The 16,612-nt window shown below is 48.4% G+C and overlaps 1 protein-coding gene and 1 long non-coding RNA gene across 2 annotated transcripts in view; both read right to left on the bottom strand.

Annotated features, from left to right (window-relative positions):
- HIVEP3 (HIVEP zinc finger 3) overlaps positions 1–5,290 on the bottom strand; it is a 52,837-nt gene extending 47,547 nt beyond the window's left edge. The window contains exon 1 of the mRNA XM_030464446.1: positions 53–5,290. Within this exon, the coding sequence (XP_030320306.1) occupies positions 53–5,167 (5,115 nt within the window). The 5' untranslated portion in view covers positions 5,168–5,290. The remainder of the gene's footprint in view (positions 1–52) is intronic.
- A 108-nt stretch (positions 5,291–5,398) lies between these two features.
- The window catches only part of LOC115599579, a 39,295-nt gene continuing 28,081 nt past the window's right edge, over positions 5,399–16,612 (bottom strand). The window contains exons 4-5 of the long non-coding RNA XR_003988510.1: positions 6,981–7,046; positions 5,399–5,713 (exon numbers count right to left, since the gene is read on the bottom strand). This is a non-coding gene — a long non-coding RNA (uncharacterized LOC115599579). The remainder of the gene's footprint in view (positions 5,714–6,980; positions 7,047–16,612) is intronic.

Below are 16,612 nucleotides of genomic sequence, written 5' to 3' on the forward strand. Positions count from 1 at the left end.
CCTCTTCCCATGTATCCAAATGGATGAGGAGAAATATATAGGATTGCATTACCTCGGTCATTTTTGGCTTCCTGGAGCTGGACGGGACAAGCCTGCCTGCCTCTGGACGTGGAGCAGTAGCCATGGTGTAGGTTTCCTTGCTCACCTTCTGCTTGGACCTCAGGAGGGAGAGGGCTGCTTTAGTGGATATCCCCGGCAGGTTGGGGTTGTACAAGCTGATACACCAGCTGGCATAGACTGAAGACCTTCGGTCAGCTTGCTGGATATGATTTGGCTTTATGTAGTTTAAATAGCACCAACTGACATTAGTGGTTGTGTGGAGACTGGGGAACTGAAGTACCTTCTTTGTTTCTGTACCTTCTCGAGACTTCATTGCACTACGAGCGGCCTCAGAGAGAGGCGCAGGGCTTGGAGGGTTTGGTGGAGACTGCTCCACCGGTTCTTTGGAGTCTTCTTTCTTCACAGGTTGCAAAGGTGCCTTGGTGAGGAACTGCTTGCCAGTTGGCTGCTTGCACTCATCCGGTGCCTCAAAACTTGGAGAACCTGAATGGGACACAGCTTGCTGCAAAGTACTTGGGGTTTCCTTTGGCTCCGACTGCTCTGAGGACAAACTAGGCGGTGTTTCAACCTCAACCCTTCCTTGGCTTTCTGGAAGAAAGTGAGATTTATCCTGCTTTTTCCCTTCTTCTACTGCACTGGGTGGCTTCACCACTTCCAGCTTCTCTTCTGCTTCCGACACTTCCTCCTCTTTCACTCTCTTCTGCTGTTGTGTTTCCATCGTCAGCTCCAAACTGCCAGCTGGGGAGAGCATCCTCTTGCTTCCCCCAACTGTTGATGGGCCTCCTTCCAGCCCAAGGACGCTGTCTGATGGGGAGGTGAGTGGCATGTAGCCCTTGCGTTCTGGCAGGGGTAAGGGCACCCTCAGATACGGGCTCTGAAAAATGCTTCTCTGATCCTCTGTGATCACCTGTGCCAGATCAAAGCCCAGTCCAGGAACATCAGCACTGCAGACCAGGGTACCTTTGGGTTGGTGGTCATCGAATTTGGGGAGAACGATGGAAGAGGAACTGCACTGGGATTGAGTGACCAGGATCTGGGAGAGCGTGGTATACATGGCGGTCCCGTAGGATGGCATGTTCGTCTGTATGCGGACAGGGACCACGAGGGACACCACTGGGTCTGACCGTGTAGGAACGAGGAGCTGAGATGTAGATATGGACACCGAAGGACTTGTTGTGCGGGTCAGAGGATGCAACCTACTGTCTGAGCTGTATTCTGTGCATGGGGAAAGGCTGGAGGTGCCCGCTGCTGAAAATAAACTGGATTTGATCTGTGGTAAATGTCCGGCTTCACCTGGCAGCTGGAGAGCAAACTGAGACTGAAGAGGCAGAAAAAAGGCTGAAGGGATTGGTGAGGAGCCAGGGTAATGCACAGGAAGGAACGAAGGATGCCTGAAGGGCACCTCGGCAGGGTGAGACATCAGGGGAGGAGCGAGATGAAGAGGAGCTGGGTGGATGAGCGTTTGCGGGAGAGGCAGCGGTGGGGCCTGAAATATGGAAGGAGGAATCTGAGGCATGGTGAACTGAGCAGAGAGGATCTCAGACATGGTGTGTGCAGCAAAGAGCTCTGCCGACTGCCCTGGCTGAGGCAAGAGATGCTGGTAGGGAAAGATAGAAACCTGCGGGGACATGAACTGCTTCTCATGCAGTGTCAGCTGTGGGATGGGATGGTGAAACACCTGCAGAGCTTCTGTGTAGGGCTGGGTGTATGCTGGTGGAGGGCTGTCTTTCGGCTGACTCTTTTCACTTGGGTAAGTACCATGAGAAGGTAAAGGGGATGAAGATGTTGGTTGATGGGGCAAACTTGTCGAAGGAGATTTACTTGAAGAAGGAGCTGTATCTTCTGCCTCTGGCCGAACTGTTGGGGCCGAGTCTGGCTCATGCTCTGGGTGTCTCGTGAGGGAAGCTTGCCGAACCAGAAAGCATTTCCTCCTCTCCTGGGGAGCTGAGGAGGCCGAGGGGCCAGGGCTGGAGGCAGGAGTGGACGACAAGCTCCCATAGTCAAATGATTTACTGCGGGTCTCTGACATCTGGGAAGGATGGGACACGTTGGGTGTCTGCTCCGAAGCAGATCTCCGCATTTCTCTGGAATGATGATGATGATGGCTCGGCACCATCAACATATGTGATCCAACACCGGGAGGCTTTGGGTGGGTTTCTGAGGGCTGGCTGGTTGACTCTGACTTGCTGTGATCTTCACGATCAAAGGAGACAGAGTGGCTGGAGCTGTGGGATACGCTGCTTTCCTGACTCGGGCTTCGAGTGAGGGAGACTGATTCAAAACTGGACTCCCCAGAGGACTGAGCCATCTCTGCCAGCCGCAGCCTCTTCTTTTTTGGTGGGAGTTTCTCTGCAGGGAGCTGAGAGAGTGTCTGGCTCCTCTGTGGCCACTGAAATTCATCTGTTTTCTCTGGCTCTTTTGGAGGAGGCTCTGGCTCTGTTTCAGGTCTGTCAGGCTCTTCTGTGACTAGAATCTCTGGGACCTGGATGTTGGGCTGGCGCACCAGCTTGGGCTGCAGGGAGTGAGAGGGCCGGCTGTGCTGGGGGGTTGGCTGAGAAGGGTATTGTGACAAGGGCTTGTCTTCTGCTTCCAAGCTGCTCACCTGCTCGATGGAGTCAGACTTTTCAAAGGAGCTTGTGTGCTGGATGACAGAGATCTCCTTTGAGGTTGTTCTTCTCTCTTTGCCCTCTGTACTCGCAGCCGGCTTGGTATTCCTGGAATGAAAGCTGGCGCTGACATCAGAAGGTGCAGATTTACCCGGATCTGCTGATGACTTAATGGATTCACGGGTTAGGTTCAAAGCAACATCAGATGATGCTGGGTTTGCAAACTGAGTCCCTGGCCCAGTGCTGGAGGAGGGAGTGTCAGACAACTCAAAAGCTGGAGGCTCCTCATCGTCACCAAGACTCTTCTCCTTTCGTCTTTTCCGGAGAGGGGTGAGCTCCAAACTGCTCCCCAGCTTGTAATGCATCATCTGGGGCCACGTGTCAGGATCTGCAACGCTTTTCTCAGTCTCTGAAGAGGTATGGGAAGTGGAAGAACGAGGCTTGGAGAGCTGCAGTTCTGAACAGTAATATTTCTTGTGGGCTTCGTAATTGTCTCTCTTCTTATACCGAGCGCCACACACGTTGCACTCGTACATGAACCCTTTCACTTTCGGACCCTTCCGTGACTTTTTGGTAAGATCGCTTTCCTTGGTTTCAGGCTCCTCAGGAGGTTTGGGAACAGTTTCTTTGTTGGCAGAGCTAACCTCCTCCGAGACATATTCTACTCCCAAAGGTAGCTCGATAGCTGGTTGTCGTTTGAGCATTCGAGGATGGGAAGAAAACGCTTGACTGCGGCTTAAGACTTCAGGCTCCATGATGTGATCATCAAATGAATAGCTACCTCTAAAGGTATGTGGGGAGCTTATAGTGCATGCAGCAGAAGGCATTGAGTGGCTTCTTAGGAGAGGCACTGTCTCTGTGGCACTGTGGGATTGCTGAAGTGACAACAATGATTGTTCGGGCTTCATTTTTTCACCGTGGGATGTCAACACTTTTGAGGCATCCAACTGGCTACTGGAACCAGATTTGATATCGAACTGAAACGGTTCTCTATATACACCAGACTTTGGAGATTCAATGCTGCTACGTCTAGATAAAGAGCTTCTTCTAGGCTTAACGCTATCTATTTCACTGGTATCTACAACAGCTTCATTAATTGTAATTAGCTTAGTGATGTGTTCAATAACCTGTGTTCTAGGCACAGATAATGGTACCATACTGGGTTTTTCTTCGGTAGACAGGTGCGGAAGCCCCTGGGTTGTGTTTGCAGCCAACGCCGCAGTCCTTTGCCCAATTCTACCACATTTCCCAAAAATAATTTCTGCGTAAGATTTTGCGTTCGTATTTGGAGGGCTGATCTGCTGCTCTGCACTTTCTGATCTGGAGAAGTAGCCTGACTCGGTGCTGCCTTTGCTCCCAGGGCTGAGGAAAGCTTGTTCATCTATGATCTTCTTCCGTTCGCTCAAGCGGAGGGCGAGCTTCTGCTTTATGGTGTGAGTATCTTCAGATTTATGGCTCAGAGCATGGTCTGATGATGGCTCCGCAAACTGGGTGCTGTCCTCGAGAGACTGGGACATACTGGAATGAGACAATGAACACCGGTCATGGCTGGAGCCTTGGCTGCCCCCACTCAGCAAACTGCTGGACAACAGGGTGTGCTTCTGCCTGGGGGAGAGCTCCACCGGATGGCCCATTGCGCCCGTCTCCTCCTCTGAATCTGTGCTTTCTCCTTCAGTTGGCTCTTCAAAGTCCTCCCCACCGATCCTTTCCATTTCCAGACTCGATGGGTACATCTCTGCTCCAATCCCTGAGGCCAGCCCAGCTTTTATTCGGTGAGCATGAGACTTCCTATGTTTATACAAATTGCTCTTAGTCTTAAAAGAAAAGCCACATGGAATGCAAGGGTAGGGCCTCTCACCCGTGTGTGACCTGATGTGTTTTTGGAGCACACTTGGCTTTGCACAAGGCCTGCTGCAGTACTGGCAAATGTATTTCCCTGGCTTCTGAGGTTTCTTTTCCTTCTTGTGCACTTCCTCAGCTTGCTTTAAGGAAACCTGTGAAGGGCGAGGGATGTAGACCTTTTGAACGGCCGGCATGTCCTCTCCAGGAATGATTTGTGAATGGGAAGGTAAGAGCTGGCCATGGTGAGAGTGAAGCCCGGGTGATGAGAAGGACCCAGAGGGACCTGGTCTTACTGGATCAACTAGCTGCCATGTGGGACTTTCAAGGACGTGCTCTGGTTTCCCAGGAGACATAAATGCTGGTGACAGTGCGTGCTGCTGAAGCTGGGAAACGTGGGGAGGATGTTCAAAAGAGGAAGGTTTAGGTTGCTTCTGATGTCCAGTCTTCTCCTGAGACTCCTCTCTTGGAATCGCCAAAGAACCAGAAAAGTGCTGCTGCGGTACGGGGTCTCGGAGAGGGGTTCCTTGTGAAGGAGCAGAGCTGCCCTGGTACGTAGCTGTGGATGAAATATTGGCTTGGAAAGCCTCTCCTTTGGGAAGCCTCTTTCTTGGACTTTCCTCAGCCTTTTTTGTGCTCTTCTGGCTTTGTTCAGGATCCATGACCTTAAAAGGGTCTTTGAATGCTATTTCGGGAAGGTTTTGGCAGGCTTCATTTACAAATAATAAAGGTCTCCTCTGTAGATTCCCTGTTTTGCCTGCATTTGCTACAAAGCTGGAGCCGCCAGGAGATGGTTGTTGATTTAAGATTTTACTAAAGTGTCACTAGTTGCTATTTGATTAAAAAAAAAAAAAAATGTTTCAAGGTCAATAAAGTTCACATTGGTAACACATGACAAACTACTTCAAAGAGAGAAAACTTTCCAAAACTTTTAGTCCAAATATTTTCCTTGTGAACTTGGTTAAGGCTTTAAACCTTGCCATTTTATTTCAGTTGACAGTGGCAAGCCTTCAAAGTCAAGATGCAACCCACAATGTGTCTCTTGTTTGTTATGCAAACCTTTGAAAACTTGAGACTTTAGCACTCATCTCATAATGATCTTTTTTTCCTGCGCAAGGAAAATAACACTGAACGGTGCACGTCCCCCTGTGTCTTCCTTCTGTTCCACTTTTGAGTTCAAAAGCCTTGGAAAAGTATTTCCCACATTTCTGTAATTACATCCAAAAGAAAACAAACAGGAAAAAATTACTTTAGCATTTGGATTTAAGTAATTAAATGCTGTTACTTCTGTAGAGGAGAACAGTAAATATTTTGCAGAAAAGCAATTCAGAAGGACTGACTGAATGCCTGCCATTCAGGACACATTACTTCTAATAATAATCTAAACATACATTGTAGGAAGTCAAACCGCAGGGACTCACACTCAGTTGAAGGCACCCGCAGCCTGGCTGTGGTGCAGTAACCAAACACAGAGACTTGAAACACAGAGAGATTTGAAACAAATGTATTACAATGGTTTCAAACTTCAATTCCTTCTAATCTCCTGCAAACATTTCTGGCTTTACAATTTTTATCAGTATTTTCTCTTCCAAACAGGTTACACAGTAAAGCTGACTACTTACAAAGCACTGCCTAACACAGCACAGATCCTCCCTGGCACACAAAAAGAAAAGCTTTTCTGCATAAAATCCACTCTTAAGCTGGCACTAATCTTGGATTTCATTGACAACAATAGCAGGTGAAGAGAAAGCACACGTGCCCTCCTACTGAAATGTTGCCTCTTTCATTTCCTGCCTGTGGCTACTAAACAATGGTGCCAAGCCAGCTCCTAAAGCATGTATGAATTTCATCCAGGTGGGATGCTGAAGGGGAACTCTCTAAAGGGGAAATCTCCTTACACTGAATGAGAATGGGACACTCTATGCAACCTGTCAGCATTTACCTCTTTTTAATGTACAGATGAATCAATCTGGAGAGACACATCTGTGGGAAAGCAGATCCCTTTTTTTCAGCAGCTCAAGCTGTTCCTCAGTTTTTACAAAGAACCCTGCAAGCCCACACTTCACAAAAAACCAGAGAGGGTGATGGGCGAAGCCCAGGGTGGTGGTGGTGGTGGTGATGGGGGGCATTCTGCTAACTGGAGGTCATGGCCTCTGCCATGATCCCAACTGGGACTTTGAACAAAAGGGCAGGTGCTACCTTAGACATTCAAAGTCATTTACTGATGAGAGGGGTTCACAATGCAGCATTAGTAGATTTCCTCTCATTACCTCTTGTAAGAGCCTCAGTAATGGGAAATGCAACCGTGGCACTGGGAAGACTCCCCAGGCAAAAGGTTCTCAAGTGTACTGAAGAAAAAGCAAAGCAAAGCAGGCAGACAGAAAACAAGTCCTGTTCCCAGGTTGAGTCCACTGCAAAGGGCAGGACACACAGCCAGGAGGAGTCCCCAGGGAAAAAAAAAATCAGCTTACTTACAGTGGAGTTGGCAGGCTGGGGTTTTGACGGTCTCTCTCTTTTGTTTGCCCCACGATTTAATTCCGTCTGTAAAAGAAAGAGCCCGTTGGGATGGCAGTGTGTGCACACTGAAACACTGCCTGTGCTGCCAGCACAGGGGCCTTGCAGCAGCTGCCCTGATGGAGAGGATTGCTTGGTAACCAAAACAGTACACAAACTCAGTCCCAACAGCTGGAGAAGCTCTTGGTGACTGCACTCACCTCCTGCAGCATGTTTACCCTGAGGGTGATGTGCACCTTGGGAGAAAACAAGTGGCCACAAGGTATCCCTCCTCCTGGGCCAGGATGCAAGGGAAACCATGGCTTGGTTGGTGTCCACCTTGGGCAGATGTAGAGCAAATAATACTAAAGCTCCACACCTAACCTCCACACCTTGCTGTGGATTTCAGGGCTGCCCAGATATTGAGTATTCAGACCAGCACACAGGTCCTGCAGCCCTGCCTCTAAAGCTCGTATTTGGTCCTGAGTTTTGCATTCCAGGACCTGAAGCTTTAAATAAACCATTCAGTTCCTCCATACTTACATTCCACAAAACTGCTAGCGTGGATGCAGAGGTCTATGCACAGGTCAGGTTTAGATAAAGGAGCACAACATTCCAAATGAAGCTGTACTTTTAAAATGACACAGAATATGGTGCATGCTTGGGATATACTTTATATGCAAAGAAAAAGACATTTTCTTCACATACACAAGCATTGCAATGCTATGGGAGAACAGATGGTTCCTCCAAGTTGATGTCCCCAACACCAGATCCTGTGTCCCTCTGCAGCAGAGGGGTCTGAACCCATCACCAGAGCTCAGCACGTGGATTAACACCCTCAGGAATAAACACCTCTCCCTTTCCCACACAGTCCCAGAGTTTCCAAACCTCCGAAGGAGCAGAGGGGGGAAGCACATTGCTTTCTGAAGCACCTCCAGAACACTGACTGCACAGAAACCCTGGTGTCATGAGTATTTTTAGGTCCTTCAGGCTGAATAATGAATTTATGAAAGGGGCTTGTTCAAGGACACTAACTCCTTCCACAACTGGCTGTGACAGGACAAGCTCTGACTTTATGGCTCACACTGCCCAAAGACTGCTGGAATTTTGACCTTCTTCAACCTGCCTTCAGCCCCAGCTTGCTCCCACCTTACCTTTTGTCAGGTGTCAGCACCACTAGGAAGAAAAAGCAAATCCTCCACTGCTCAGAGCAACATCAGGATTGACAGAAGATCCCTCCTTTGGGCTCCTCTGTCTTGGTGATAAAATTAATGTATCCACATGGGTGTGAATATTGCTCAGGCCACTTCTCTCCATCACCTCTCCAGCATCTCCAGCACCTCCTCTCAGCTGACCCCAGTGCCCCAGCTCATCATGCACAGGGTGAGCTTTATTCTTCCTCAGTAGCAGCTGATTGTTACAAAAATACAGATTTTTCTTTTAAAAGGATCTTTTTTTAATATGAAGCAGCAGCTTTTTGTTTTAAAGCCACAAGCTACTCTTTCAATTTTGACAGGGGTCTGCTGGAGAGAGGTCAAGGGAGAGCTACAAGGCTGAGGAAGGGACTTGAGCATCTCTGCTGGGAAGAAAGCCTGAGAGCCCTGGGGCTGTTCAGCCTTGAGAAAAGAAGGCTGAGAGGGGATCTGATGAATGTCTAGAAATATCTGAGGGGTGGGTGTCCAAAGGATAAGGCCAATCTCTTTCTAGTGGTGCCTAGGAATAGGACAAGGAATAATGAGTTGAAGCCAGAACATAGGAAGTGCCACCTCCAGCCCCTGACATTCTATGATTCTGTGAAACTCAGGGATTTACCACCACTCTTGTACAGTTTTTAAACCAAACCAATTTCACACAACATCTGCTGGGGGGAGAAGGCAATCCAGTGCTAACCTTGAGTGACTCGGGTTCAATTCCCACCCCAGTGACACATTTCCTGTGTGAAACTGGGCAAGTCATCCCATCGACAGCCCCTGTTAGTCCCCAGTTCTAAACTGGGGTGGTTCCTCCTTTCACAGATGTGTTCTGAGTCATCCAGCAGTGGCTGTGAGGCCCTCAGGTCCAACGGGAAGGGAGAGACCCACAGAGAGAAACAGGGAAGACATCCAGGAAAATTTTTCTGCTCACTAAATGTCTAGGGTTGAATGATGTGTTCATTAATTTGTGCCTAAACCTCACGTTTCAGTGAGATCCCTTCTCACCTCTCCTGAGGACACCGGTTCATGCCCAATGAGGGAAATGGACAAACAAAACTCTGCATTCTGCCAGCAAGGCATGTGCAAAGGGTTAATGTACCCTCAGAGCTTAAAAGAGTTTTTCCAGAAAACGGAGCAGAGTAATTATTGCAAAATCTGCATATTTTGGAGCCAAATATTCTGAGAAATCTCACCACTGAAACTTGAAGGGAAAAAAAATAAATTACCAAGCCCTGTGCAGCCTTGTGAGTATCACCACCAGAGCTGGAGATGGAGCAAAGCTCTCTGCACCCTCCAGGCATGGGAAAGAGCAACTCAGTGCCTTCTTAGAAACATAGAATTATAGAACTGGCTGGGTTGGAAGGGACCTCAGAGATCATCAAGTCCAACCCTTGATCCACTCCTGCTGCAGTTCCCAGCCCATGGCACCCAGTGCCACATCCAGGCTCTTTAAATATCTCCAGACACGGAGAATCCACTACTTCCCTGGGCAGCCCATTCCAATGCCTGATCACCCTCTCCAGAAAGAAATTCTTTCTCATCTCCAACCTAAACCTCATCTGGCACAACTTGAGACCCTGCCCTCTTGTCTTGCTGAGAGTTGCCTGGCAAAAGAGCCCAACACCCCCCTGGCTCCAACCTCCTTTCAGGGAGTTGTAGAGAGTGATGAGGTCTCCCCTGAGCCGCCTCTTCTTCAGGCTGAACAGCCTTCCTCCCACTCCCAAAACACAGCAGACAAGCCAATGTCATCCCAGGCCAACTCTCAGCCATGCCCCAGCCAAGGCAAACCTTTGGTAGAGTTTCAGGACAGCCCAACTCCAGCACAGAGCCTCACGTGTCCTGCCCAGCCCAACTCCTGGCTGTCCCATTCCACTGCAGGCAAACACTTGCTTGGGAGCAGGAGATTTCACTAAGATCATTTCTATCCTGAATAGCAACTTGGATTTGAAGCCAGGCTCCTGCAGGGAGACAGGGCATGCCAATTTCCATTCATTTTCCTTAGGGTTTGTTGGTTTTTCTTGTTTTGTTACATTTGTGATGAGCCCCATCCTGTTTTCTTGCAAACAAAACTCAAGAAAACCCAGTTCTCTTGCAATGGCTAAGGGGACCCTCAAGAGCCATTGTGACTGTGAAGAGGGATTGTGTGCATCACCACTGTGGTTCCTCCAGAGGACTCTACAAATCTCTGCTACTTTCACTTCTCACATGCCTATTGGTGCAGGAAAGTCATTAGTAAACTAATATTTTGAAGCAACTGCTGTGTAATGATTCTTTCAAAGTTCATCTGAATTGAATGCTCCAACCATGCCAAACCAAGAGTAGGAAGCCAGCTCTTGGCGAGATGGGGATTCCTTTCAAGGTAATGTCTTGCAGGCAGCTAAAGCAGTAATTGCCTCTCCCTGATAATATGTTCCCCCTGCTGAGACTTATGGTTAAACTTGTGTATTGAGAAACCTTCCAAACTGTTTCTACAGAGTTTCAAACCACAGGAGTGGGAAACAAAAAAAAAAAAAAAAAAAAAAAAAAGGGACAACTACAGTTCAGATGGAGTTTATGATTTCTGCTCAATCTCATAATTACTGGGTGAATCAGTGGGGAATGAGGTTTCAGTCAATATACCACAGTCCCTGGTCTCCCAGCCAGCAAGTTTGTAGAGATCAGCTGAATATGGTTTTGCTTGACCCTCCCCTGATTTATTGGTGAAGCTCACCTGGGAGGCTGCCTTGCCTTTGCCCCAGGGCCATGCCTGGACACTTCAGTCTTGCTGAGCCCAAGAATCACTGCCCACCCCCTGCTCACCTCTCCCTTGGCCTCCTGCAAACACCAACAGGCTGGTGGGCAAGGGAGGTATAATGCAAACCCCAGGCAGGTATAAAGAGTGTCCCAGGTTATATTGCTGGGTGAGAAGCAGAATTTGGCTTCAAGACAAAGCTTGTCCTTCAGAAAGCACACACAAAGCCTTGACACTGAGATGGACTGAGGTCATTTTGTGTCACTGGCCCTCAGGGTCAGAAAACTGATCCTGGGTCCTTCTATTTAGGGGTGTAGGAGTTGCCTGACTTGCTCCAAAGTTGGATTGTGAAGGTTTGTACCTGCAGGCAGTCACTGCTCTGCTCCTCCTGCTCGGAGGAACTGAGTCCTCTCACTGTCTGGTGATCTCCAGGGCTGGGATGGAGCAGAAGGAAGTGCAGGAGGGGAAGTTAAACAAAGAGATGAACCACAGTGGAGGTCAGGCTGCCAAAATGTTAAAAAACTGCTAAGAGGCCAACTCTCAGACACCTTCTTCACTGCTGCCTGAGAGCGTGGGGCTCCAGTCTGAAAAGCCCTGCAAGCAGCCACCAGGACAAAGGGGTCCCAGCCAGATCCATTGCATCCTTGCAGCCAGGTTGCCCTGCAGACCTGCAGCCAGTCAGATGGAACACAGGTCACATGAAGTTGCTGTTTTGCATGTGTAGGAGGCTGAGCTCACTGCACACATCTTGTCAAGCCCTATGCAAATCCATAGCAGACCCAGGAGGCAGCTGTGCTGCAGGCAGGCAGCAGCAGCTGGATATGAGGACCAAAACTAACACTGCAGTCAACAACAACAACAAAAAAAACAGACCCCAAAGCAACCACCAAATTGGAAACAAGCTCATCCCAGCATTTTTCCTGTACCATTTTTCCCTGCAATGACACACAGCAATCCCAGGTCCTGGCTCCTGCTCCCACATCTGCTCTGTGCTGTCTGTCAGGGACCAGGCTTGGAACCTCTTCTCTGATGGACTTCAGGAGAGCCAGGAAGGGAGCAGGGGACTGCCCAGCAGGCAAGCCTGCAGCTACAGGAATGAGATGTTCAGGTGCTATGAAAATCAGAGCAATACAGCCCTGCCTGCCAGGGAAGAAGCAGCAGCAGCTCCTGACTCTGCAAGAAAGAGCTGAACTCCTGTTCCTGGCTGAGTATTCTGCAGTGTTTTACACACACGGGTTTTGCCACTCCTGTTTAGACCCCACGCCAGATCTATGCCACTCCTAGAGGGTTCTGCTCCATAAGGACACAGAGAAATGTCTGCAAAAAGGTTTCAACTTCACTCTTTTCAGACTGAAGCTAGAAATACCTCATTGAGCCTTCCACAGCTCTTCCCAGCCTGCATGCCCTAGCTTCTTGCATGATGCTCACCAACTGAATTAATATGATTTCCTATCTAGCTGATTTTGCATTTCATGGGCTTTCTGAGAGCAGATTTTCCCTCAGGCTTTATTAAAGAAAAAAAAAATTACAAAGGAAAAAAAAAAAAGCAACATGTGTCATGGGCTTATTAGCTGTACTGTTTAACTCAGCCTCAGGTTGCCTGACATTTGGTTACTGCTGGAGCTGAAGTCATTTCACAGTAAGGAAATTGAGGAATTTTGGTGTCTCTCATAAATATAAGGAGAAAGGCTTGCTTGGGGCTGATTGGAGAATTGAGCAGAAATGAAGGACTGGAGGAGGGCTGGGGCAGGGAGCAGGTGTGAGTCTGGGCTCTGCTCCATCCTGCCCCACAGAGAACTCATCCTCTGCCAGGGTCTGGACAAGTTTGCCCTAAGGATGTACCTGCAGGACACAGATGGGTCAGTGGTGTTGCCTGCAGGGCACAGCAGGTTTGTAGGACTGAACAAACCCAAATGAGGAATTTAAAAGGCAATGAAAGCAATAAGAAGAAACTTTTAGCATACAAATTCCATCTCCACTCCTTGATAGTTTTACTCTTTGAGATATTACACAAACTGCTTTTGTCCCATTAACAACAAAGTAGAAGCAATTAAGCAAAATGCAAGAAAAAGTAAGCAATATAAAATTACACCAGACTCTGGGGTTTTTGTACAACCTCACTAAAATGAAACACTGATCTTTCAAGCTGACATCACAAAAAGCTTTCAGTTCACTTTGGGTACAGAAGCATGGAGAAGAAATGCTACAGAAGGTATCTCTGTACCAACAACACCTCTCCCTGGGGGTGAAGAAGGAGGGGGACGGGGTCATTGATGGCTGTGAGCTGCAGTCCAAGCCCAGATCCAGGCTCCCTCTTCCCCCCCAGCACAGCCACATGGGCACTGAAACACCTGAGAGCATCTGCACCTCTGTGTAGTTCTGCATGCACTGCAAACCATGCAACAACTCACAATGTGCAATCAACTCATTGCTTTAATTGACAAAACAGGAAGAACTGCTCAGTTTGGGTGGGTTTGGTGAGCTGACCCTGCCATGCCAGCACGCATCAACACCCAGGCTGATGCCTTTTTCTCTGATGCCCTGTTTTTCCTAAAGTACTCATTCCTGCAAGCTTCCATAGGAGTTTGGTGTCCTTCAGACACATATTAGGTCTAGAGAAATTAGGATATTCAAGTAACATGTCCAGGATATGGTAGGACTGGGCAGCAAGCAGTGCTTTGGAAGTTCCTGCAAGGTGAGCAGCTAAAAGGTGGCCAACAGAAACCCTGATCCAACACCTGAAGACAACGTGATGGTCTGCCTTGTGACCCAGCCACCTCCATCCCTCTCCCTGCCCACACAGAGATCTCCAAGGCCCTGCAGACAGAAGGGAACCATCCCCTGGGATCCTGCAGCCCATCACTGTCTGCAGATGAAGCTGCTCTGATGGCAAAGCCCCATCACTGCTGGCAGCCCCTGGTGTTCCTCAGAGGGAACCCTCATGTTTTAGAGCTCTTGTACTCCTAGGGAAGGCCAAGCCAAGCCATTAAAAGCAGAAATAATTCTAAATCAAGATATGAATTTGTTTAACAGGAAGGAAAGAAAAAAACATGACCGGGTTTGGAGGGAATGTTGTTAGCTTTGTAGGAAGAAAAGAATCAAGTCTGGACAGTGTTTGCTTCCTTGTCATCACAAGCTCTACAAAACTCCCTTGTATGCACACACAAAAATACACCTTGTGCCAGGGAAAGGAAGGAGCATTTAATGGGAACCAGAGTGTGTTTTGGTTAATTTCCAGGTGATTGGTCTCTTCTTAACAGATACTTCTTGTAGATGAATGTAAATATTTACATAGGGACCCCACTGCCTGGCTCTCCATCTATTCTGGTTTTTCCCCTCATAAACCTGTTCCTCAGGAATCCACAGCACCAGCACTCACAGGGGAACGAGAGAAAACTCAGAGCAGGATTTTCCACATCTTCACTATGCCAGACAGGATCTCCTCCAGATCAGAGAGTCTCTATTATAAATCTGACTGGAATAAAATATCCATCAAAAATTCCCCATCTCTGACTCCTAGGCAAGGATGCAGCTGGACCAAATATTGGCTCCAGCATCTGCTGCTTCCAGTGGATTTCTGTGGAGAGCTGAGGTGGTTAGAGATGAGGAAGCTGCTCTCCTCTCTGGTGGGACAAAATTGATTGAGCATATAGCAATGAAAAGAGCAATTCATTACCAAAATGAAGACTTGGGAGAATTCTGCTGGTGTCTGAGATATAACAGGTGTCCTAAAAGCCAATTTAAAACCCAAGAAGCCAATTTAAAACCCAAGAAGCCTGGTGCTACCTTGCACTTTCCTTGCTCTGAGTCTCCAGGCTGCTTCAGACAGTGCCACTTCCTTACACTTTCCCTTTACCTCCATAAAAGTCTGAGAGCTCCAAAGAAGAACACACTTCTGGGTACGTATCCTGCTCCTCCAGGATGCAGACCTGGAGTACAAAGTCATCTGAGTCCACCACAACACCTTATCCAGGGGCTGTAGGTCATACATGGACTTAAACTGAAGGACCCAGAAGAATCTGCTCTAGAGGACTTCAAGCCTCATCCCACTCCCAACCAAGAGTGCAAAAAAAATCCACAGCATTGCAATGGCCTCAATGTTCTTCATTTGGGGCCACCTTAATACATCAACAGAAGAACTAATGAGTGAGACTTGTGTTTGCTACATCCACCTGTCTAGTTGTGATGGGTAGATACTTAGACAGCAGGTATTCATGAGAAGCAACTCAATTTTTGTGACAGCACTGAACCTTAACCAGCAACTCTTTTGCTACCAGGCTCCTGAGAAGCAGCCATGACCACCTCCACCTTACCAGAATGCTCAATTATTCAGAGCAAGGGCTTTTTGTAGTGTCCAGGGATGGGTGACTATCAGGTGACAACTACCCTGTACAGAAGCACCAAGTGTTGAAACAAGACTTCTGTCTTGCCCTTCCCTTTAATGTGCAAAACGATGTTTGCAGACCAGGCAAGTCTGAAATTGCCTCCAGCCACTTCAGGAAAGGTTAAGAAAAATATATTAAAAAAAAAAAAAATCTATTAAGAGGCCAGCATTCCTGCTATGAGTCTGAGCTTTAGCAGGGAAAAAAAAATTAAAAATTTAAAAAAAAGAATAGCTAACAGGCTTTGACAGGAATGAAACAAACCTTCATTTACTGGTGTAGGTCTGGTTTATGGCTGCTCTGCAGACCCTGCTGGCTCTAGCAGAGAGCAGAGACTGCCTTTCATCTGCTCGACAGCTGAGCAGGACAGCTATGTCAGTACAAGTATAAAACAGTGGGGGACAGGTTCAAAAAAGGTGTTGGACAAGGTTTGTACATGCCCTGAACAGCTGCCTCCAGTCACACCTTGTTAAGGACGAGAAATGGGAGATTTCTCCTTAAGGAACCCAACAGCCAGGCCAGGTCTGGAGCAAGAGTTCCCTTCTTTAAATAAACCAACTAGAGAGTGGGAAACACCCAGGCAAGCTTGCAGCTACACCAGCCCTCTGTCAGATCAATAACTTTAAAAATTTTGTGAGACAGTCATTGAAAGAAAGGAGAGCAGTGGGGGACTCCTAGGGAAGCAGGAGAAATGTCCCCCAGGACAGCATGGAAAGGAGCTCCAAGATCTGCAGCTCTCCTGCTGCTCAGACCTTGCTCAGCATCAGTACAAGCTCAGTAATTCTCTCCCCACCTTTCCTCCCAGCAGTGGTGGTGCTGGGGTTCTGCCCCACACTGGGGCAGGATGTGGTCCCACACCTCCTGGCTCACCCAGGACCCACAGCACCCCAGCCCAGCACCCTGAGAGCTCAGAAACCCTGCAGAAAAAACACAGCAGAAGGGTTGCTGAGGTTTCCCCCAAGCTCCTCCACCTCCTTGCCTGCTGGCCAGCAGCCACACAGGAGTTTCACTTCTCCACTTGCAGGCTGCAGGTGCTGGGGAGCATCTCCCTCCAAACCTCTCAGCATCTTGCATTGCCCCGGGCTCCTCCACCCTGCAGGGCTGCAGACCAGAAGGTGGAGCTGGAAGAATGGTGGAGACCCAACCTCCTGACCTGAGCTGGGGTGGAAGATGCTGAATCATCCTTCAGGCTTCATAAAGCCCCATCACCTACCAGACCTGCTCACCCGAAACCAACAGGGTCCAAAGCTGAAGGAGGCCAAGCAATTAATTGGCATCTGTGCAGGAGCCCTCTTCTGAGGAACCTGG

Source organism: Calypte anna, chromosome 23 (assembly GCF_003957555.1).
Source record: "Calypte anna isolate BGI_N300 chromosome 23, bCalAnn1_v1.p, whole genome shotgun sequence".
Lineage (NCBI taxonomy): Eukaryota > Metazoa > Chordata > Aves > Apodiformes > Trochilidae > Calypte > Calypte anna.